The sequence below is a fragment of the Cucurbita moschata genome, unplaced genomic scaffold (assembly GCF_002738365.1).
Source record: "Cucurbita moschata cultivar Rifu unplaced genomic scaffold, Cmos_1.0 Cmo_Scf00133, whole genome shotgun sequence".
NCBI classification, from domain to species: domain Eukaryota; kingdom Viridiplantae; phylum Streptophyta; class Magnoliopsida; order Cucurbitales; family Cucurbitaceae; genus Cucurbita; species Cucurbita moschata.
Window position 1 is genome coordinate 101,911 of NW_019268649.1, and position 17,391 is coordinate 119,301.

The following is a 17,391-nucleotide window of genomic DNA, read 5'->3' on the forward strand; positions in this document are numbered from 1 at the left end:
AGTGTCATAGAAGTCCTAAATAACAATAAAAATTTTAAAAATACGAGACAGGGAATGTCTCCGTCTCATATTTGAATTATCATTACAAAAAATTTCATTTATTTTTGGAGAGCTTGGAATGAGAATTCCCTTAGAAATTCTACAGTATGAGAAAATTTTCATCTCATGTGCAATATCAAGAGTATTAAATACTTCAGAATTTTGTATGGAACTTAGAAAACATATCGTTATTGGTGTAGCAGTTTCTTCATGTTACATCATTTTATGTCTCAATTTTTGCATAATATTCTATTAGACTTATACTCCTTTTTGCATAATATCGTTATTGATGAAACGTTTACGTAAGATCAAAAATAATATTACAACTAAGAATGAAAGTTTTTTTTTAATTAAAAAAAAATACTAAAATATAATAAATTTCCAACACAATTTTAAAGATTAAAAATAGAGATTGATATTTATAAAATAAATAAATTAAAAAATATTAAAAATTACAATTTATTGTTTATTATTTGCATCACAAAAGCTCACTCTTTAACTACTCTTCAAAAAAGTGTTAAATAAATATAAATTTAAAAAAAAAAAGTATAAAGGAAAAAAAAAAAGAAATTTTTTTGTTATGTTATTTAAGACTTTCTCTGTTTCTCCCTCGCATTTTGAAATTCAAACACACGAGTGGAGGAGCTTCAACTTCAACTGCGTTCTCCTTCTCAAGCAATTTCTCCCTGAAAGACCAAGAAATCTTCAAGTTCAAACCGGAGTTGCAGAGAATCAAGTCAAGCAGCCATGGAAGGAGAAGAACTACCTTGTCCCTCTCCTTCACCTTTTAAACCTCCTCCCTCTTCCATTTTCAAAGACATCTCAAACTTCAAAACCCCCAAGCGCCAATCCCGCATTTCCAATCTTCAATCTCCATGCCAACATTTCTTTACTGCTTCTAAGAGAACTCCTCTCGCTTCTTCGTCAATTCGCCGTCCGCGCCCTTCTTTGGCGCCTTCCTCGTCCGCTGCTCGGTCCAAGGCCTCCCGTAAACTCAAGGCGTTTGAGCTCGAGCAATCGCAGTCCTCTCGCAAGGCTCAGGTGAAGAAGGAACAATCTCTGAAGTCTTTAGCTAATTCTCTCACGGTTTGGCTTAATTTCTTGTTTGAGAACCCGAGATCTTGTGGATGCGATGGGCCTATGGGCGACCATGGACGCAGCACTGGACCGCGGGGGAAGGGAAAGAGAGATGGCAATCGTCGTGCTGCTGTGGGAGTTGATATGGCATGGCGATGCCCGAAGAGGCAGAGAGACTTGTCGTGGGGCTCTCCAAGTGGCGATGTCGCCGAAAACGAAGTTGAGTTTTCGAATTCGAGGTATGTGAAGTTGAGGGAGTCGTTGAAAGATGTATGTAGCTTTGATGATTTGACGCAACGAATGCGGGTTTACTTGAGCTCGAACAATTGCAAGGATACTCTGGACATCATGGCTCAAGTGACTAAGGTTCGGTTTCAATTACATCCCTTCCCATTATATTTCTCCCTTTCTTTGGCATGGCTGCAACAATTAGCGATTAGAGGAACGTTTTCACCTTTTTGAGCTCGATTAATTTCTTTCCCAAATTTAGAATATACTCGTACCGTGTTCTGTTCGTTACAACTTTCAGCGATAATAATCCTAATTCTTGCCACAAATGCGGCAATACCGTAATCACAATCAAGATGTGGCTTGTGATGTGATAAACTTGAACCTTATGTTGCCTTTCAATGCTTGACCAAGATTATTATAGTCTGTCTCTTATACAATATCAATAAAGCATGGTTCTTCATTATTCGTACATGGGTTCTTCAATAATCTTATCGGAATTTCTAATATATTTTATTTGCTCTGTTTCTCAGAATATTGATGACGGAAGGTTAAAAATGAAGGCTCATTGCCCCATTGTAACTGACGTTGCACTGAAGGAGAGCACCACAAGAATCCTTATGTCTTACAACCCAATTTGGCTTCACATTGGATTGTACATCATATTTGGAGGTGATTCTTTGCTGTCCACTGAAGATGTGAACTCTGAACAAGATAATGCATTTCTGAAAATGGTCCTGGGGAAGCAGTTTTTTTCTCATTCTGGTCTGGCGAAGACATATTCTTATAACCGGATGGTTGAGGGTTTATATAGACCAGGATATTATGAAGCCTTGGGTAATATTATTCTGAAAAGATTTTTATTGCTAGTTCTTATTCTTGATAAAGCCAAGTGCCAGAGCAGTCTTCCTCTCGAGTATGGTATCGATGGCGTGGATGGGGGTTCTCCTTTGCTGTTCATCGCGCAATCTGTCATCAAATCAAGTCGTCAAATGATTAATGGTAATTAATACTTGCTCCACCCATTTTCTGCGGATAATCTGTAAGTTTAAAAAGTTTATAACCTAATTTTTTTTTCTCTTGGTGCAATTAGATTTCCTATCATCAAATGTAATGCATGGAGAAGGTAATCTGGTAGCACACTTGGTGATTATGGGGTATAAAGTATCTTACACTCAGGTAGTTGTTCTATATAACATGATCGGATGATCATTTTATCCTGAATCTTTATGCCCGTGACCACAAACATCAATAGTTGTAGGAAATTGAAAATCACTAATTCAATAATGTCTACCTTATTGACTGACTTGGTTTAAATTGTTTATGGCTCTGCAGTTGCCCATTTCTGATTACGACTTCAAAATTAACAATTTATTTGTGGACATCCAAGATGGAGTCCGACTTTGCAGAGCCATTCAACTTTTGCTTAATGACTATTCGATTTTGACGGTAGTGTCGTTTTTCATTCATGAAAATACAGCTTTTAATAACTGTTTTCCCTCCTATTTTTAATTTTGTCCTAATTCTGCTGTCAGAAAATTGTAGTTCCATCAGATACTCATAAGAAGAACTTGACGAACTGTAGTAAGGCTATGCAGTATCTTAAGCAGGCCGGTGTAGCATTACGCGATGAGGATGGAATGATAATTGTGGAAGATGATATTGCTAACGGAGATAAGGAAATGATCCTTTCTTTGCTCTCTAACATGTTTGTTCATCTTCAGGTACTCTAAAGTCCTCCTTTTTCTCTTTCTTGCTTTTTCATGATAATCACTCAACTAGTCTGTGTAACGTCTAATTGATTGTCAATGAGATGTAGCTCTCAAGTCCAAAAGTCATATAACTTACTTTTTTTCTGAGTAAAAAATGCAGTTACCTCTTATAGTCAACAAAAACCTTCTAGTTGAAGAAGTCTGCAAGATTCGTGGGGTGGTCAGTATTATCCTTCCTCTTTGTTAGACTTTTAAAGGCCTCTTCACTCTCGCTACAATCGTTGGTCCATTACTTTGTTACTATTTAACGTTCAATTTTATAATGTTTTCTTTATTAGATTTTTTCTTTTTCTTTTTTCTTTTCCATCCAACAGGAAAAATCTGAAATTGTTAACTCCACACCCTTGGAAGTTCTTTTGAATTGGATCCAGGTACTGCTTTCAGTCCCGTTCTCTTTCGGCTTTCATTAAATTAGAACTACAACAAGGATCATAGTGGTGCATGTATTCTCCTTAATGTAAACGCAAGCCATGTTCTACCGTTTTGCGGGGAAATATGTAATGATTTTGCTCATGCATTTACCCTGATCAACTATAGGAATCTATAATCATGCTTTTCCTACCATTTTCTCACGTTGAGTTTCTTTATGTTATTAACCATTCCAATTTTCAAGATAATTTCACGTGTATCTGTTGTGAAAGGTATTAGCAATTAGTAAAGTTGTGGAAACATACATTACGACGCGTATTTTTTTAATATGAGAATAATTTGACTGCTATACATAATTTCAATTCTTTAGATTGGGGTTATAAAGATTTAGTATAGGGGAAAGCAGTTTGCAAATTCCTTTCATTTTACTTTTATTCATTGCTCACTGTTTCAAACTTCAAATATATGAATTTATGAAGAGGTTTTAGCTGAAAGGTTATTGAGTTGAGGAAGTCTTCTCCTCTATGGTGCGTTTTCAACCTGTTACAATTTCATAAAGATTTAGTGTATGGGAAAAGTTTGACTCTTTCTCCTTACAATTGTTAAAATATGGCAATCCAGAAACCTATTTCTTCTGATTAAACTTGGAAAATCTTTTACTTCAGGTGGTCTGCGAGAACTATGATATAAAGATTAGCAGCTTTTCTTCTTTGGTCAATGGAAAAGCAATATGGTGCCTACTTGATTACTACTTCCGTAAAGATCTTCACTGTTCTAGCTCTCCAAAGGTTGTGCATCCATCTAGTTATAACATCCTACTTCATTACTTCTTGATAGGTGTTGAACTCACTCCACTAATTTATGGATGGCCTTGCTTGTGCCTTACCTTGATGTATCCATCTAGATACAGGATCCTCAGAAGATGAATGGTGAGGAATCGATCATGTCTGTCACTCATTGTTCAGACTCGGCACATAATTTAATATTACTGCAAAAATTGACTTCACTGTTGGGAGATTTTCCTGAGGTTAGTGTTTGACAAATGCATTCAATATTTTCTTAAGCGTGAATCTCAGTAAGGAACAATATACTTCAAGGACTTAAGTTCAAGATGTTAAAGAGTGCCTTTTATGGTTAGACATCATAAACAAATTAAAGATTGTATATATTAACATTATTTTATTGTAAAGCATCAGACAATGGAAAAGTAAATAAATGAGGCTTTATTTAAGAGATTGTTTAGAGATATAGGCATCCAAGCAACTTCCTATCTTTTTAAAAAATAAGATAATAAAAAAAAGTTGTGATGCGTTCCTTACCGAGGGCGTGTTTTATAATGCCATCTTGTGCACGAGAAATTATTCGAGGAGGCTGAAATAATATGGCTAACATGTTGGATGTGGGATTAATATGGTTTACACTATGCATCGAGGGTTTTATAAGGAAAAATATTTTGTTGTGCAGCGTGTCCCTCTTACATTAAGGGACATATTGATATGTAGATGTATTGAAATTAGTGATGGATAAAATGATGCTGGGAATGAACAAACTCCTTGAGAAATTTTGTGCATGTTTGTTCTGATAAAGTTGAAACAATTAGTTGTTACGGCTTGAGAGTAATTACATTGTTGAATTTGAAAAATTAGCAGCTTTCTCGTATTATTTAAATTTGTGTATACCTGTCGTACAATTATGTCAAGGCATAATTATTTATGACTTTATTTCGTATAACAGATTCTGCAAATCAGTGATATACTTGAGTATGGTGGTGCGTGTAGTGACCGCAGTGTCATAATTTTGTTGACTTTCCTTGCATCAGAGTTGATTGTGAAGAAAAGCGTGGTAATGTTCCTCGGGCTCGAGTTGTACTTGGATCCATTATTGTTCATACCATGTTTCATATCTTGAAACACATTGATTCTTTTTTCTAGGATCTACTGAATTTCCATAAACTACTGGACTGCGATTGTCAAAGCCCAGATAAAATACATGTCTGTTCCAGGCAGTATGTCTTGAATTCAGTTGCCGCGCCAAATATTGACGGTTTTAATGTGCAGAACACTGGAGGTTGCTTTTTTCACTCTGATTTTATGTTTGTGAAGGGATTGCCTAAAGTAAACATTTTGCTTTCTTTTTTGTACGTATAGCGACATTACGTACATGCACTTTGTACATGCTGCATAAAACATACACAGGTTTTTCAATTTTATCCATTCTCTCTCTTTAAGTAAGCATAAACTTGGCATGGAATCAGTTTTTAAGCATAGTCTTCTCTTGCCTTAAAATTTTTGCATTTCCCTTCAGAAACAGATGGTGCCAAAAAATTCAAGACTATTCGGGCATGGTGGCAGGATATGGTCGAACAGAACAAGAGATCCTTTTCAAAGCCAGACGCCTCTTCATTATTCCTTCCATCCAGAAAAGAGAGAAACCAAAAGCAAAAAGGTATTGGGATGTCAGCTATTGATATATTTACTACTTGATTGTAGTCGAGTTAGCGTATACTTTTTGTTGGTTGGTTCCTTGTCTTCTTTGTTGAACGATCAATTCTTAATCTTTAAATGCTCATAGTTCCAAAAGGTTGGACTAAGTCTGATATAATTAGATTTTTTGTTCTTTCATACTCAATAAACAATGGTTCTTATGCTTTTATTGGAACTATGCCCGTGCTCGACTGTTTAAACATTTCTCTGAGCATTGGATGCTAATTATCTTTTCTCCTCATTTTATTCATCTATTACGAGATTTAATCTTATTTCTTCATTGAAATTTCGCATTTCTTTTTTTTCTTTTTTGGTTATTATATTACGGTTCATTTTCTCTCTTTACTTAAAACACTAATTATGGTCCTCATTGTTAAATACATGCCAGATACACACTACTACAAGCACAAATGAGTAAGATGTGACACAATTGTTTAGTTAAACATAATAATTTGGAGTTTAAAAGAGAACGTTTTGGAAGTTTTTAGAACGAAAATGAAACAAGTAGGAAGGTAGAGACTGAAATAAGAATTGAACTTTTATTGTTGTTTTTATGTTTACTGGGATTCCTCTGTAAAATTTTGCAGAAGATGCCGCTAGAATCATTCAATCATATTACAGAAGATTGGTTGAACGTCGCAAGTTTATTAATTTGACGGATAGAATTTCTTTCTTACAAAGATCTATCAAAGCATGGTTAATTAGGAGGCGGAAATTAGCTTGTACAGAACCAGATACTGCTCACGCTTTTCAATGCGGTATGGTGTTTTGTACTTAGTTAGTTTGCTTCTGAATATGTAGTTAAAATGGTTGTATAATAAAACTCACCATGACAAAAGTTGCTGTATTGATGATACAGAAAGGCCAAAACAGCTCGAAGTTATTGAGAGATATAGCACACTCACAGTGTCCAGATGTGGCCTCTCGACTTTACAGAGATCAGCAATATGTATTCAACGAGCAACAAGGAATTGGACGATTAGAAAAAAACAAATTAGCAGAGAAGTAGCTCATCTAAATATCGACAGATGTGACCGTGCAGTAACTCATCTAAATATAGCATCAATCGCAGATGGAGATATAGGCATTCGTGATCAAATAAAAGAAGCATCTGAATTACAAATAGTTGCTGAGGAGTGTCCTATATTGAACAAGGATGTAGTGGTAAGCGAAGCGTTCTGCAAACACCTTGCTGCCACTCAAATTCAAAGTTATTTTCGTGGTTGGTTGTTGAGAACGCAGTTTCTGAGTCTAAGGAGGGCCACAATAGTAATTCAAAAAAATATTCGTATGTTAAGAAGTTGGAAAGAATATAAACATTACAAGAATGGAGTGACATCTGCCATTGTAATTCAATCTTCGGTTCGTGGATGGATTGCCAGGAGAGAAGGTCATAGGCATAGGCGTCTCGTTATTCAAGTTCAAGTAAGTCTTATTGGGACTTGTGATTTTACTATCTCGGCATGATATACTTGATCCCTTTATTTCATTTCTTGAAAGTTCTATATATGTTTTAACACATGTTTTATTTGTTCTAATGCTAATATTTGACATAATTAAATGATGTGAATTGTTGGATTGATATAGAGTTTTTGGCGTCGTTGGCTGGCACGAAAGAATTTTTTGCTGCAGAGACAGTCCATCATAAAGATCCAGACTGCTACGCGTTGCATGATTACTCGTATAGCATTTCGTAGGCATAGACATGCAGCTATAGAAATTCAACGACACTTAAGGGGACAAATTGCTCGAAAGAAGCTATTAGGTATTGTGTCTACACGTTTAGTGATAGTCTTATGTTTTTGTTTTAGTTCCATTTCTCATACCGCTTTACTGTTTAGGTGCGGCTTCTGAGCTTCGTTCAGCGTCTAACAATGGCAATTTATCCAGAGGCAGCTGCAAGTTGTTTGAGTTGAAGTTAGTGTTAAGTTCAATTCTTAAACTGCAACGTTGGTGGAAGGGAGTTTTATTGCTTAGATTAAGATCAAGGTCCGCAATAGTCATCCAGTCTCATGTCCGAGGGTGGATATCTAGACGAAGGGCTGCTACAGAAAGACACCATATTGTCTTGATCCAAGTAAGTGTTATAGTTTTATATTGTTTAACGTTATATCAGTTACATGCTGTCAAAAGAATTCACACGGTAGTGGAGAAGTCCAAGAGGTTGCTAGGCCTGTCTTCACTCCTAACATTGTGACGCCATGTCGGTTTATTTTAGCGAAGTACATATTGCATTCTATACTCTTCGAAGAACCATATTGCATTCTATGGGGAGCGGTGTTACTACCGCATAGGCTAAGTGTTGGGCTATCATAGCGTTTTTAACTGTCATATTACCTTCTCAATAATGTCACCACAAAAGTGTCCAACTCTGAAACCCAAAATCTACACATTAGGTAGCTCAAATTTTAGAAATGAAGTGTAACTTCTAAATTTTATCTTTCCTTGCATTTGATAGTCACACTGGAAAGGTCACCTAGCAAGAAAAGGATCAAGAGGGCAGTTACGAGACCTGCGCTTAAGAGTGCAAAACTCTGCTGCAAATGTGGATGATGGCAAGCGTATTATAAACAGATTAGTTGTAGCACTTACAGAATTGCTGAGCATGAGAAGCGTTAGAGGCATTCTTCACACCTGTGCAACTTTAGGTATGTAATATGTCGATGATAATTTTATCCCATATGCATGTTGCCGCTATCCTTGCTCATATGGAATACGGTTAATATAGTTTCTATTTCTGCTTTAAGTTTAGTATGGAGCATGAACTACAAATTATATATTCAAGGATTTAAAAACGTGGACTACAAAATTTATGTTCCAGGAGTTAAATTTGGCAGTTCATGGATGAAGTATGGGGTTCTTTTGTGAGCATGCTATTAAATTAAAACAACTACACCAAATTAAGATGTCCTAGTAATTTACACGTTCATTTTTTTCCTGAATTTTTCTTAAATCATTTGTCATTTGACTGAAAAGCAATATTTGGTGGACGAATCTGCTTTATAGATATGGCGACAGGGCATTCTCAAAAATGCTGCGAAACCCTTGTTGCTGCTGGAGCTATTAGTACTTTGCTGAAGCTCATTCGGTCAGTCAGCCGAAGCATACCTGATCAGGAAGTCCTGAAGCACGCGCTCTCTACTTTAAGAAACTTATCACGCTATCCCCATCTTATTGAAGTGCTAATTGACACTCATGGATCTGTAGAAATACTTCTCTGGGAGCTGCTAAGGTTTATTAAGATAATTTTGGAGCATTACGATACTTCTAATTTATTTCTTTTCATTATAACTAAAGGCTATCTGTCAATAACTTGTATTCAGGAATAAGGAGGATGGCTTCTTTATTGCCTCGGAAGTTTTGAAGAGGATCTGCAGAAATGAAAAAGGCATTGAAGCAGTGCGCAAGTCAAGTGCCCTTTTAAAGAGACTAAACAGTCTTGCCGAGGAACTTTCGAGAAAGGCAAGCAATGAGAAGAGGTAAGATTCTAACTCAAGGAATTCAACTTCGAGAAAGGCAAGCAATGTCAATAGAATCACACTATTTTTCATGCAGAAATGCTCGGGGTCTTGATGGGAGAGAGAGCATAGAGAGACGATTGAAAGAAGCTGTTGAACTTCTAAAGTTGATAACAAATGGTAACACTCAGCCACGCTACCATTAAATCTGTTTGCTAGGCCTAACCTTAACATGGAGAAATGTTTTTAGACTATGTCCATAGAACTAAGAGATGTATAAATATTAGAGCATAGTGTACAGATTACCACTGCTAACAAGATATTAGGCCCTTGACAACCTGAACGCCTGTGGCTGTGGCCTGTGGGTGGGAAATCTGTACTTGGTGTGCGTGATTTATGCACAATCCAACGCCTAGACGTTGTTGAGATATTCAGCATTTTGAATATTGTGAAAAAGCTGCAAGCATCTTTTTGCAGTCCAACTACAATTTACTATGTGATAGAACGGTTCTTGCTTACTTTTATGTTGATTTCTTGGCGCTGATGTGATTGGTTGCATGTCCAGCTACACTTATGAGAAGCCACATGCTCTTGATCTGGCTTTTTGTGAATGGTGAATTGGCCTTTGGGACTCCAAAATATCAGACTTCAATTTTGGTGCCTTCTGAAGCCCAAAAGGGCATTGATTCTCTTGTTAAAGTAATCAGTTTCCTTGAGACAAAGGCAAGTTGATAAAACTTTTAATTGCAAGGTTGGCCTTCCCACTTTGACAGTGTCGTGTAAATTTTACCATAATAGCCTTGAGCCTTTAAAATTAAAATTATATATATATATATTTAGTAGATTTCAAAACTATTAATTTTTTATTTAATACTTTTAATTTTTTTAAAAATATTTAATAAATTTAGAGACTTATATATAACATTAAAAATTTGGGTAAATTTTATGCCTAATACATTTAAGTAGTGTTATTTGCTTATTTTAAAAATAAATAGATTAAGACTTATATTTTGTTCTATGTTTTTAAAATTAAGGTAGACATATTTTTAAAAAATCAAGTTAAATTTTAATGATAAAAAAAACTCTTGAAAAAAATTAGATTTTATTTTTAAAATTGTACTTAAAATTCAATTGTTTTGGAAAAATTTATCACAAATTATAGTCAAAAGTGCTTCTTCCTGTATTTTTAACCCCAATTGTTTAAACAATAAATACTTCAAAAAATTAAGTGTAAAACCAAATAATGTTATTAAACACGTCATAATTATTTTTAGTAATTTACTACGTGAATTCAGAGCACATAGAGCGCGTGGCTTTTAACTAAGTCGTTTTTGCCTCGAACGTTAGGCGCGAAAGTATAACTTATTAGAATTAGAAATTTAATAAATAAAATGATTTCACGCCAAAATTCAGAGCCGTCTTAGCTCAGTGGTAGAGCGCGTGGCTTTTAACCACGTGGTCGTGGGTTCGATCCCCACAGACGGCGGTTGTATTCATCATTTTCCCGTATGAATGATAACAAAGACGCGTTTCATCACTTCATTGGCAGTTATTAAGTAACGTAATCCTGTATGAGGTGAAAAAATGTAATTTTTTTCACGCCAAATTTCAGAGCCGTCTTAGCTCAGTGGTAGAGCGCGTGACTTTTTAACGACGTGGTCGTGGGTTCGATCCCCAAAGACCCGTTTCATCACTTCAAGTTCAGGTTCATAAAGTAACGTAATCGTTTATTGCTTTAAAGAAATTTATCACGCCAAAGTTCAGAGCCGTCTTAGCTCAGTGGTAGAGCGCGTGGCTTTTAACCACGTGGTCGTGGGTTCGATCCCCACATACGGCGAATATGTTCAAAATTTTCCCGTATGAATGATACCAAAGACGCGTTTCATCACCTCAATGGCCTTTAGAAGGTAACATAATCCTTTGTGACTTCGATGAATCTAATTCATTGGGATCAATCGTCTCCAATCACAGATTCTAAATCAAAGAATATGTCGATATCGGAACGTTTTTTTTTTCCTGCTCGTGAGAAATTAATCAAACTTCCAACGAAAGGAAAAGAGAAGGCAGAACCAGCAAACTTGGAATCGAAATCGTCAATCGTTCGAGTTTCGAATCCCGATCAAATCAAGCAGCCCTAGCAAGAAGTTGAAGTTGATCAGAAGAATCAGTCTGGTGAATGACAGAGCGTGTCCTTAAAGACCTAGGCACCGTAATCTCCAAAACTCCATTCTCAAATCCAGCCGAAATCGCATCCACATCGACCAAAACCGGAAGCCGAAACTTCCTCGAGAAGCTCTTCGCAGGCACCGTAACTCCATCCACAGCCTGCGTTCGAATAATTAGGTATCGCGAATCTTCCACCTCCACTTTTATCTCCTCCTTCCGAACACCTACGCATCAAATTCACAAATCAAAAAACGATTCAGAAATTCAAATAACGGCACGAGAAACCTACAGCAAGAAAGGAATCGGACAAATCGGAGGAAGTACCAGGCAGATCGGCCGAGAAAACGTGAGACTCGGATGTTTGAGCCCAGTGCACGTAGTTCTGAGGAACGGCGTAATGGTAGTAAGGAAAGAGGAGACGAGGAGATAGTGAGTTGTGCAGGGAAGCAGGATGAGAAGTTGAAATCTCCATTGTTGATAGCTTTGGGAACGAAGATTTCTGTTCAGCGGGCTCTCGGCGGGCCCAATGAGACCAGAAGTGGATAGGGTCTTAACGACGCTCGTCTTAGCCTTAAATAGAAGAATTGGATATTTTGGCAAGTTGCAGGCTTCCAGCAACTTGAGGGCATTTTCGTCAGAGTGAGATCAAGTTGCTCTTTATTCGTTTAAATCCATGGTTGAAGTTAAGTAAAAATAAATAAATAAATAAATAAATAAATATTACCATAACTATTAAATATTATAATATATAAGTAATAATATTTATATAAAAAAATAAAATATATAGATTAAAATAAAATGATGTTTATGTGTAGAAAGTCGTGAAAATGTAATTATAAGACAAAAAGAATGCGAGAAATTGGGCGAGGACGGGGACGAGAATATAACTTTCGACCTCGACCCTGTTTATCTGACGGAGGTAAATCACTCCCCAATTCCGCAAATCGTTCGGGTTGGGTCTCTACCAGCCCTATTCCACTAGGTATCCCGCTGGGTAAATGGACATCGTTGCTAGTTAACAAAACTGATCATGCGTAGTCGAAACCACTATATATTGCATGAGCTCGGTGGTTGATTGGCCTAACTAAGAGAAGCAGCAGATGATGGCCGGTTGATGGACATATGTATATATGTATGGGGCCCACGTCCTTTCGGATAACGTGTCTCAATTTTTTGTTAGTGTTTGCTAATGAAATAAAATCCTAGTAAATCCCTACCATTTCGTCTCTCTCTCTCTCTCGCTCGAGGCCTGGCTGCTTCCGACTTCTAGGGTTAGGGTTTCTCCGAGTCAAACGAGATCCCCAAACTCTCTCCGTATCTCACATTTAACAAATTCCGACATCTTTGATACGATGCAGCCTGCTCCTGGTGTTGCCCCTCACAACATGCCTCACCAGGCCCCTCAGTATCAGCAACAGCAACCTCCTTACATGATGATGCCCCCTCAGCCGCCTCAAACGCAGCCTGTCCCTCAGATGTGGCCTCAACAGCCGCAGGCCGCCTCGCCACAGGGCCAACCGCCTCAACCAGCTAGTGGCGATGAGGTCCGTACTCTCTGGATCGGAGACTTGCAATACTGGATGGACGAGAACGCTCTTTTCAATTGCTTTGCTCATACAGGCGAGGTACGTCTATGAATGCCACTCGAGTGGAGATCATGCGTGTATATGTACTTATTCTATCTTTTTTAGTGAATGAATTATGGTGATTAGTTGGATTATATGAAGACTTGTGCGCATACATGTTATTACAATGTAAACTCGGTGGATAAGAAGCGGTTGGTGTTTTTTTTTTTTTTTTTTGCTTTTTTTGAATTAATGATGTCTATATCCCCAGATTTCCTCCGTGAAAGTCATTCGGAACAAGCAAACTGGACAGTCCGAGGGTTACGGCTTTATTGAGTTCTTAACACGCCCAGCTGCAGAAAGAGTACTTCAAACGTATAATGGCACCCCGATGCCCATCGGGGCACAAAATTTCAGATTGAACTGGGCATCAGCAGGGGAGAAGCGACAAGATGACTCTCCTGAATATACAATTTTTGTAGGGGATTTGGCTGGTGATGTTACTGATTACGTGCTTCAAGAGACGTTCAGGGGTCGTTATACATCCGTAAAGGGTGCCAAGGTTGTGATCGACAGGCTCACTGGACGCACTAAAGGTTATGGGTTTGTGAAGTTCGGAGACGAGACTGAACAAATGAGGGCGATGACTGAGATGAATGGTGTTATCTGCTCATCTAGGCCTATGCGAATTGGACCTGCGGCTAACAAGAACACTTCTGGTACTCAGCAATATGCGAAAAGTAAATACCTCCTTTTCTCTAAAGGGGATTCATTTTAATGCAAAACAGTCCATCAAATTTTTTTTGGAGTATATTCCGCTTCATTAATTCGTTGCATGGATGTGATTGTGTTTAGAGTTCTGGTATTCATTTTGAATATGCCAGGATATAACCCGACCTTTTTGTTCTTTGTTTGGATTTTTCTCCTCTCCGTTACTCTTATTTTTAGTTTTCTAGCATTTTAATTCCACCCTCGTTATACCTTGGAAGAATAGTAGCCTTTCATGCCTTTTCCTTCGTGTACTTCCAATTCGAACTTTGGTCACTGTAACTACTGTAAAAAAAGATTCATTAACTTGTAAAACTCCTCTTTTCTTTAAGCAGGGTGTCAAAAGGCTCTGTTAGTTTGGAGTCCGCAACTGATTTCAGCTGACATGCTTACCCTTTAGTACGTTGTTCCAATTAGGTCAGTTTTTTTACCGCCAATGTCTTACCTCTTTCTTTTTAAGTGGCGTATTTTTGCTACGTTTTTCTAATTCACCTTTAGTTTTGCAAAGTTTAGTTTTTCCTTTCATTTGCATGGGTTTTTTTTTTCCCCTGCCATTTCGCAATGTCTAATTCCGTCAGAATTTTTTTATTTTTTTTTAGTTTAGGCCACTTAGGTTCTTTAGCTAGATTTATTGAAATTTCCAACAACTGGAGTCTGGGATAGCAGACTAGTTTGATTCTGAGCTTTCTTTCTACAGAAATTGCAGTAGGCCACAAAGGTGTGGTTGTCCTTCACCTCCTTTAGGGCTTATGGGATTTACTTTCCTATATTTTAATCTCAGTATTTGATGGTTGGATCCTTTTCTGTAGACGAATCCTCTACCTTCAAAAGAATTTGATACATTTCTTGATCTGCATGGATTCTCATTTCATACTAGTTTTTCGTTCTGTAGCTCGATATTTCATAAAGCCATTCCCCTTGAACATTGGATTCTTCTTTTAACGTGTTGGATTGTTGTACTTGATAGTTGGATACCATTTCTTTAGACAAATCCACTACCTTCAAAAGAATTTGATACATTTCTTGATCTGCATGGGTTTCATTTCTTGTTAGTTTTTCGTTCTGTAGCTTGATATTTCATAAAGCCATTCCTCTTGAACATAGTATTCTTCTTTTAACGTGTTGGATTTATTTTTATTCAGGTTTATGTCGTATATACATCTTTTCTAAATAAGATTTATTTATATTGGTTTTGCTGATTTAAAGATTGGCTACATTCACCTCTTCTAGTTTTGTCTCAAGGTTCACACCGTTTCTTGGTTTGAATCATTTTATGTGATTGATTGGCCAAATTTAGTGTGCAAGATTTCCAATATGGCGTAGTATGGTTACCTCGTGTCTTAAGTCAGGGAGGCTATTTGTGATATTTAGTTCTTTAGGATGGGATGCCTTATAGTTTCCCTTTCTTTATGAATAACTATTGTGTATTATTATATGGTTTTTTTTTCTTGTCCGATATGGGTAAGATATGGAATTACTTATTCAACTATTTTGCGTTCAGCACAAAGTTTTGTATTCTTAATATTCTGGTCTTCATGTGAATTTTCACAATTGGTATGAGCTGAAAGCATTGTAGTTCTTCAAAGCTTACGCCTAGGAGGCTTACACCCTTATGGATAGGGGTATGCGCCTTCTGTGCTTCTGTATCTGAGGTGCAAAACACTAAGTCTCAGTGAAAGACAGGAGTAAGACAAGAATTAATTACGGTAAATTTTAAGAGTTGAGATTTTGGCATTCGTGGGTTCTGTTTGGTGGGCTAAGTCCCAGTGAAAGACAGGATGGGTTTTTTCATATATCTTTGGTTTGCTAATCATTTGTGCTTACTTTGTTTTAGTCTTTGCATGTGTCTTGGTTTTTAAAATTTTTTTTTTAATTATTTTATTTTATTTTATAATTACTATCATTCACCCTAATGATGTTGTGATATGACACAGTTAAGTTAGAAGTGTCATTGAGGACAGTATCTTATTTAAGAAAAATGACAACTCTGGAATTTTGTAGTTTCGTTGACAGATTAGTTTGATATTTCCAAATGCAGCTTCATACCAGAATCCTCAAGGGACTCAGAATGAGAACGATCCAAATAATACAACTGTGGGTACTTCATTACTTTTTAGTAGTAATATAATCATATGGACATGTTTATGAGTTGTTATGTTATCTTCTTGCAGATATTTGTGGGAAATTTGGATTCTAACGTCACTGATGAGCATCTTAGACAAGTATTCAGTCAGTATGGAGAGCTGGTGCATGTTAAGATACCTGCAGGCAAGCGATGTGGCTTTGTTCAATTTTCAGACAGGTTGGTTCTCAAAAGCATTTATGATGCCTCGCCCCTTCCCAACACTTGGCGCTCATTTGCTCATGAGTATATTTTGTTTTTTTTATATCCTATTTCAGAAGCTGCGCCGATGAAGCTTTGCGCGTGTTAAATGGAACCCAAATTGGTGGGCAAACCATTAGACTTTCATGGGGCCGTAGTCCTTCTAACAAACAGGTAGTGGTAGTAGTATTATGTCTCACTTATTATCCAGTTTTCATATTGAAGCAAATATGAAAGCTTTGTAATCCTCTATTGCAAATTTACAGCCTCAGGCTGACCCTAATCAGTGGAATGGAGGAGGAGGAGGAGGAGGAGGAGGAGGATATTATGGGTATGGACAAGGATATGAAAACTATAGCTATGCTCCAGCTGCCCAAGACCCTAACATGTTCTACAGTGGGTATGGTGGGTATGGGAACTACCAACAACCAGGACCGCAGCAGCCATCGCAGCAACAAGGAGGAGGGTATATGTAGATGACAAGTTTGCTTGTTGTGCCCCCCCACCACCTCCTCCCCTCAGAACGTGACCCCAAACTTCTGCTTGTCATTTGTAGAAGATTTTGAAGATGTTACTCTCATCTAGTCTGTATGACTCCGTTGACATGATGTCACTTGTGTGCTCGTATTTGGTGTTAGAAGGTTTTGCGTCTTGCGTTATTTGTTTCTTCATAATCTATCATGGGTAGCCAGCCATTTGAATGATCCTATTGTAATTCTCGTAAATTCTTGCTTAAATTGCTGTACGTGGTTGCAGTTCAACCTGAACCTACTATTTATGTTCCTGCTGGACTAGCCTATCTGACTTATATTCTGGCTTTGTTGACACTTTTTTATGGTATTTAAGTGGCTTGAACAATACTTTTTGTTGTTGGGTTCCCATTTCAATTTGAGTTCTTAAATCATCGAGTTTTTGTAGGGAAAATTCATTTATTAGTAATAAATATGGGGCCAAATTGCAATTTTTATTCACTTCTGCACGTTCGATTGAAATTAATTTTTATAAAAATATTTTAAAATTGTTTAAATTCTCAACAAATTTCTATGCAAGGAGTGCTTTTTTCGGGCATTGTTAGAAAAAGTCTGCCGACGATAATAGAAAATCTAAATATTCACGTGCGGTCGGTACCATCTGGACTTCCAT

At 37.1% G+C, this 17,391-nt stretch overlaps 3 protein-coding genes and 2 non-coding genes across 8 annotated transcripts; 4 read left to right on the forward strand and 1 right to left on the reverse strand.

Annotated features, from left to right (window-relative positions):
- The first annotated feature begins 672 nt into the window (after nt 1-672).
- LOC111440061 (abnormal spindle-like microcephaly-associated protein homolog) lies at nt 673-9,950 on the forward strand. 2 transcript variants are annotated; one of them, XM_023077448.1, is made up of 20 exons: nt 673-1,482; nt 1,878-2,346; nt 2,438-2,523; nt 2,680-2,793; nt 2,880-3,068; nt 3,217-3,276; nt 3,431-3,487; nt 4,151-4,273; nt 4,390-4,512; nt 5,220-5,327; nt 5,417-5,552; nt 5,790-5,930; nt 6,556-6,726; nt 6,828-7,393; nt 7,556-7,733; nt 7,810-8,045; nt 8,427-8,616; nt 8,975-9,200; nt 9,292-9,447; nt 9,524-9,950. In XM_023077448.1, the coding sequence occupies exons 1-20, from the start codon at nt 787-789 to the stop codon at nt 9,630-9,632; spliced, it is 4,134 nt and encodes a 1,377-aa protein (XP_022933216.1). In that variant the 5' UTR covers nt 673-786; the 3' UTR covers nt 9,633-9,950. The 2 variants fall into 2 exon arrangements, with proteins under 2 accessions (XP_022933216.1, XP_022933217.1); XM_023077449.1 differs by having other exon boundaries at nt 4,396-4,512.
- An 890-nt stretch (nt 9,951-10,840) lies between these two features.
- On the forward strand, nt 10,841-10,912 carry TRNAK-UUU. The gene has a single exon. It is a non-coding gene; the product is annotated as a tRNA-Lys (tRNA).
- A 279-nt stretch (nt 10,913-11,191) lies between these two features.
- TRNAK-UUU lies at nt 11,192-11,263 on the forward strand. Its single transcript has one exon. It is a non-coding gene; the product is annotated as a tRNA-Lys (tRNA).
- A 43-nt stretch (nt 11,264-11,306) lies between these two features.
- On the reverse strand, nt 11,307-12,156 carry LOC111440034 (15.4 kDa class V heat shock protein). Its single transcript, XM_023077407.1, has 2 exons — nt 11,917-12,156; nt 11,307-11,816 (listed from the first exon to the last, which is right to left on the reverse strand). The coding sequence occupies exons 1-2, from the start codon at nt 12,062-12,064 to the stop codon at nt 11,551-11,553; spliced, it is 414 nt and encodes a 137-aa protein (XP_022933175.1). The 5' UTR covers nt 12,065-12,156; the 3' UTR covers nt 11,307-11,550.
- Nucleotides 12,157-12,800: 644 nt separating this feature from the next.
- Nucleotides 12,801-17,117, forward strand: LOC111440051 (polyadenylate-binding protein RBP45-like). Of its 3 annotated transcripts, none has more exons than XM_023077434.1 (6): nt 12,801-13,217; nt 13,429-13,876; nt 15,964-16,019; nt 16,097-16,227; nt 16,326-16,422; nt 16,515-17,117. In XM_023077434.1, the coding sequence occupies exons 1-6, from the start codon at nt 12,945-12,947 to the stop codon at nt 16,722-16,724; spliced, it is 1,215 nt and encodes a 404-aa protein (XP_022933202.1). In that variant the 5' UTR covers nt 12,801-12,944; the 3' UTR covers nt 16,725-17,117. The 3 variants fall into 3 exon arrangements, with proteins under 3 accessions (XP_022933202.1, XP_022933200.1, XP_022933201.1); XM_023077432.1 differs by having other exon boundaries at nt 12,945-13,217; nt 13,429-13,897; XM_023077433.1 differs by having other exon boundaries at nt 12,945-13,217; nt 13,429-13,897; nt 16,521-17,117.
- The last annotated feature ends 274 nt before the right edge of the window (nt 17,118-17,391 follow it).

Coding starts and splice junctions, on each gene's coding strand:
- LOC111440051 (XM_023077432.1), top strand. CDS start 12,945: ATGCAGCCTGCTCCTGGTGTTGCCCCTCACAACATGCCTCACCAGGCC. Junction 13,218..13,428: donor GCTTTGCTCATACAGGCGAG/GTACGTCTATGA, acceptor CTATATCCCCAG/ATTTCCTCCGTGAAAGTCAT. Junction 16,423..16,514: donor GTAGTCCTTCTAACAAACAG/GTAGTGGTAGTA, acceptor GCAAATTTACAG/CCTCAGGCTGACCCTAATCA.
- LOC111440061 (XM_023077448.1), top strand. CDS start 787: ATGGAAGGAGAAGAACTACCTTGTCCCTCTCCTTCACCTTTTAAACCT. Junction 3,069..3,216: donor ACATGTTTGTTCATCTTCAG/GTACTCTAAAGT, acceptor TAAAAAATGCAG/TTACCTCTTATAGTCAACAA. Junction 9,201..9,291: donor CTTCTCTGGGAGCTGCTAAG/GTTTATTAAGAT, acceptor ACTTGTATTCAG/GAATAAGGAGGATGGCTTCT.
- LOC111440034 (XM_023077407.1), bottom strand. CDS start 12,064: ATGGAGATTTCAACTTCTCATCCTGCTTCCCTGCACAACTCACTATCT. Junction 11,817..11,916: donor TTTCTCGGCCGATCTGCCTG/GTACTTCCTCCG, acceptor TTTGATGCGTAG/GTGTTCGGAAGGAGGAGATA.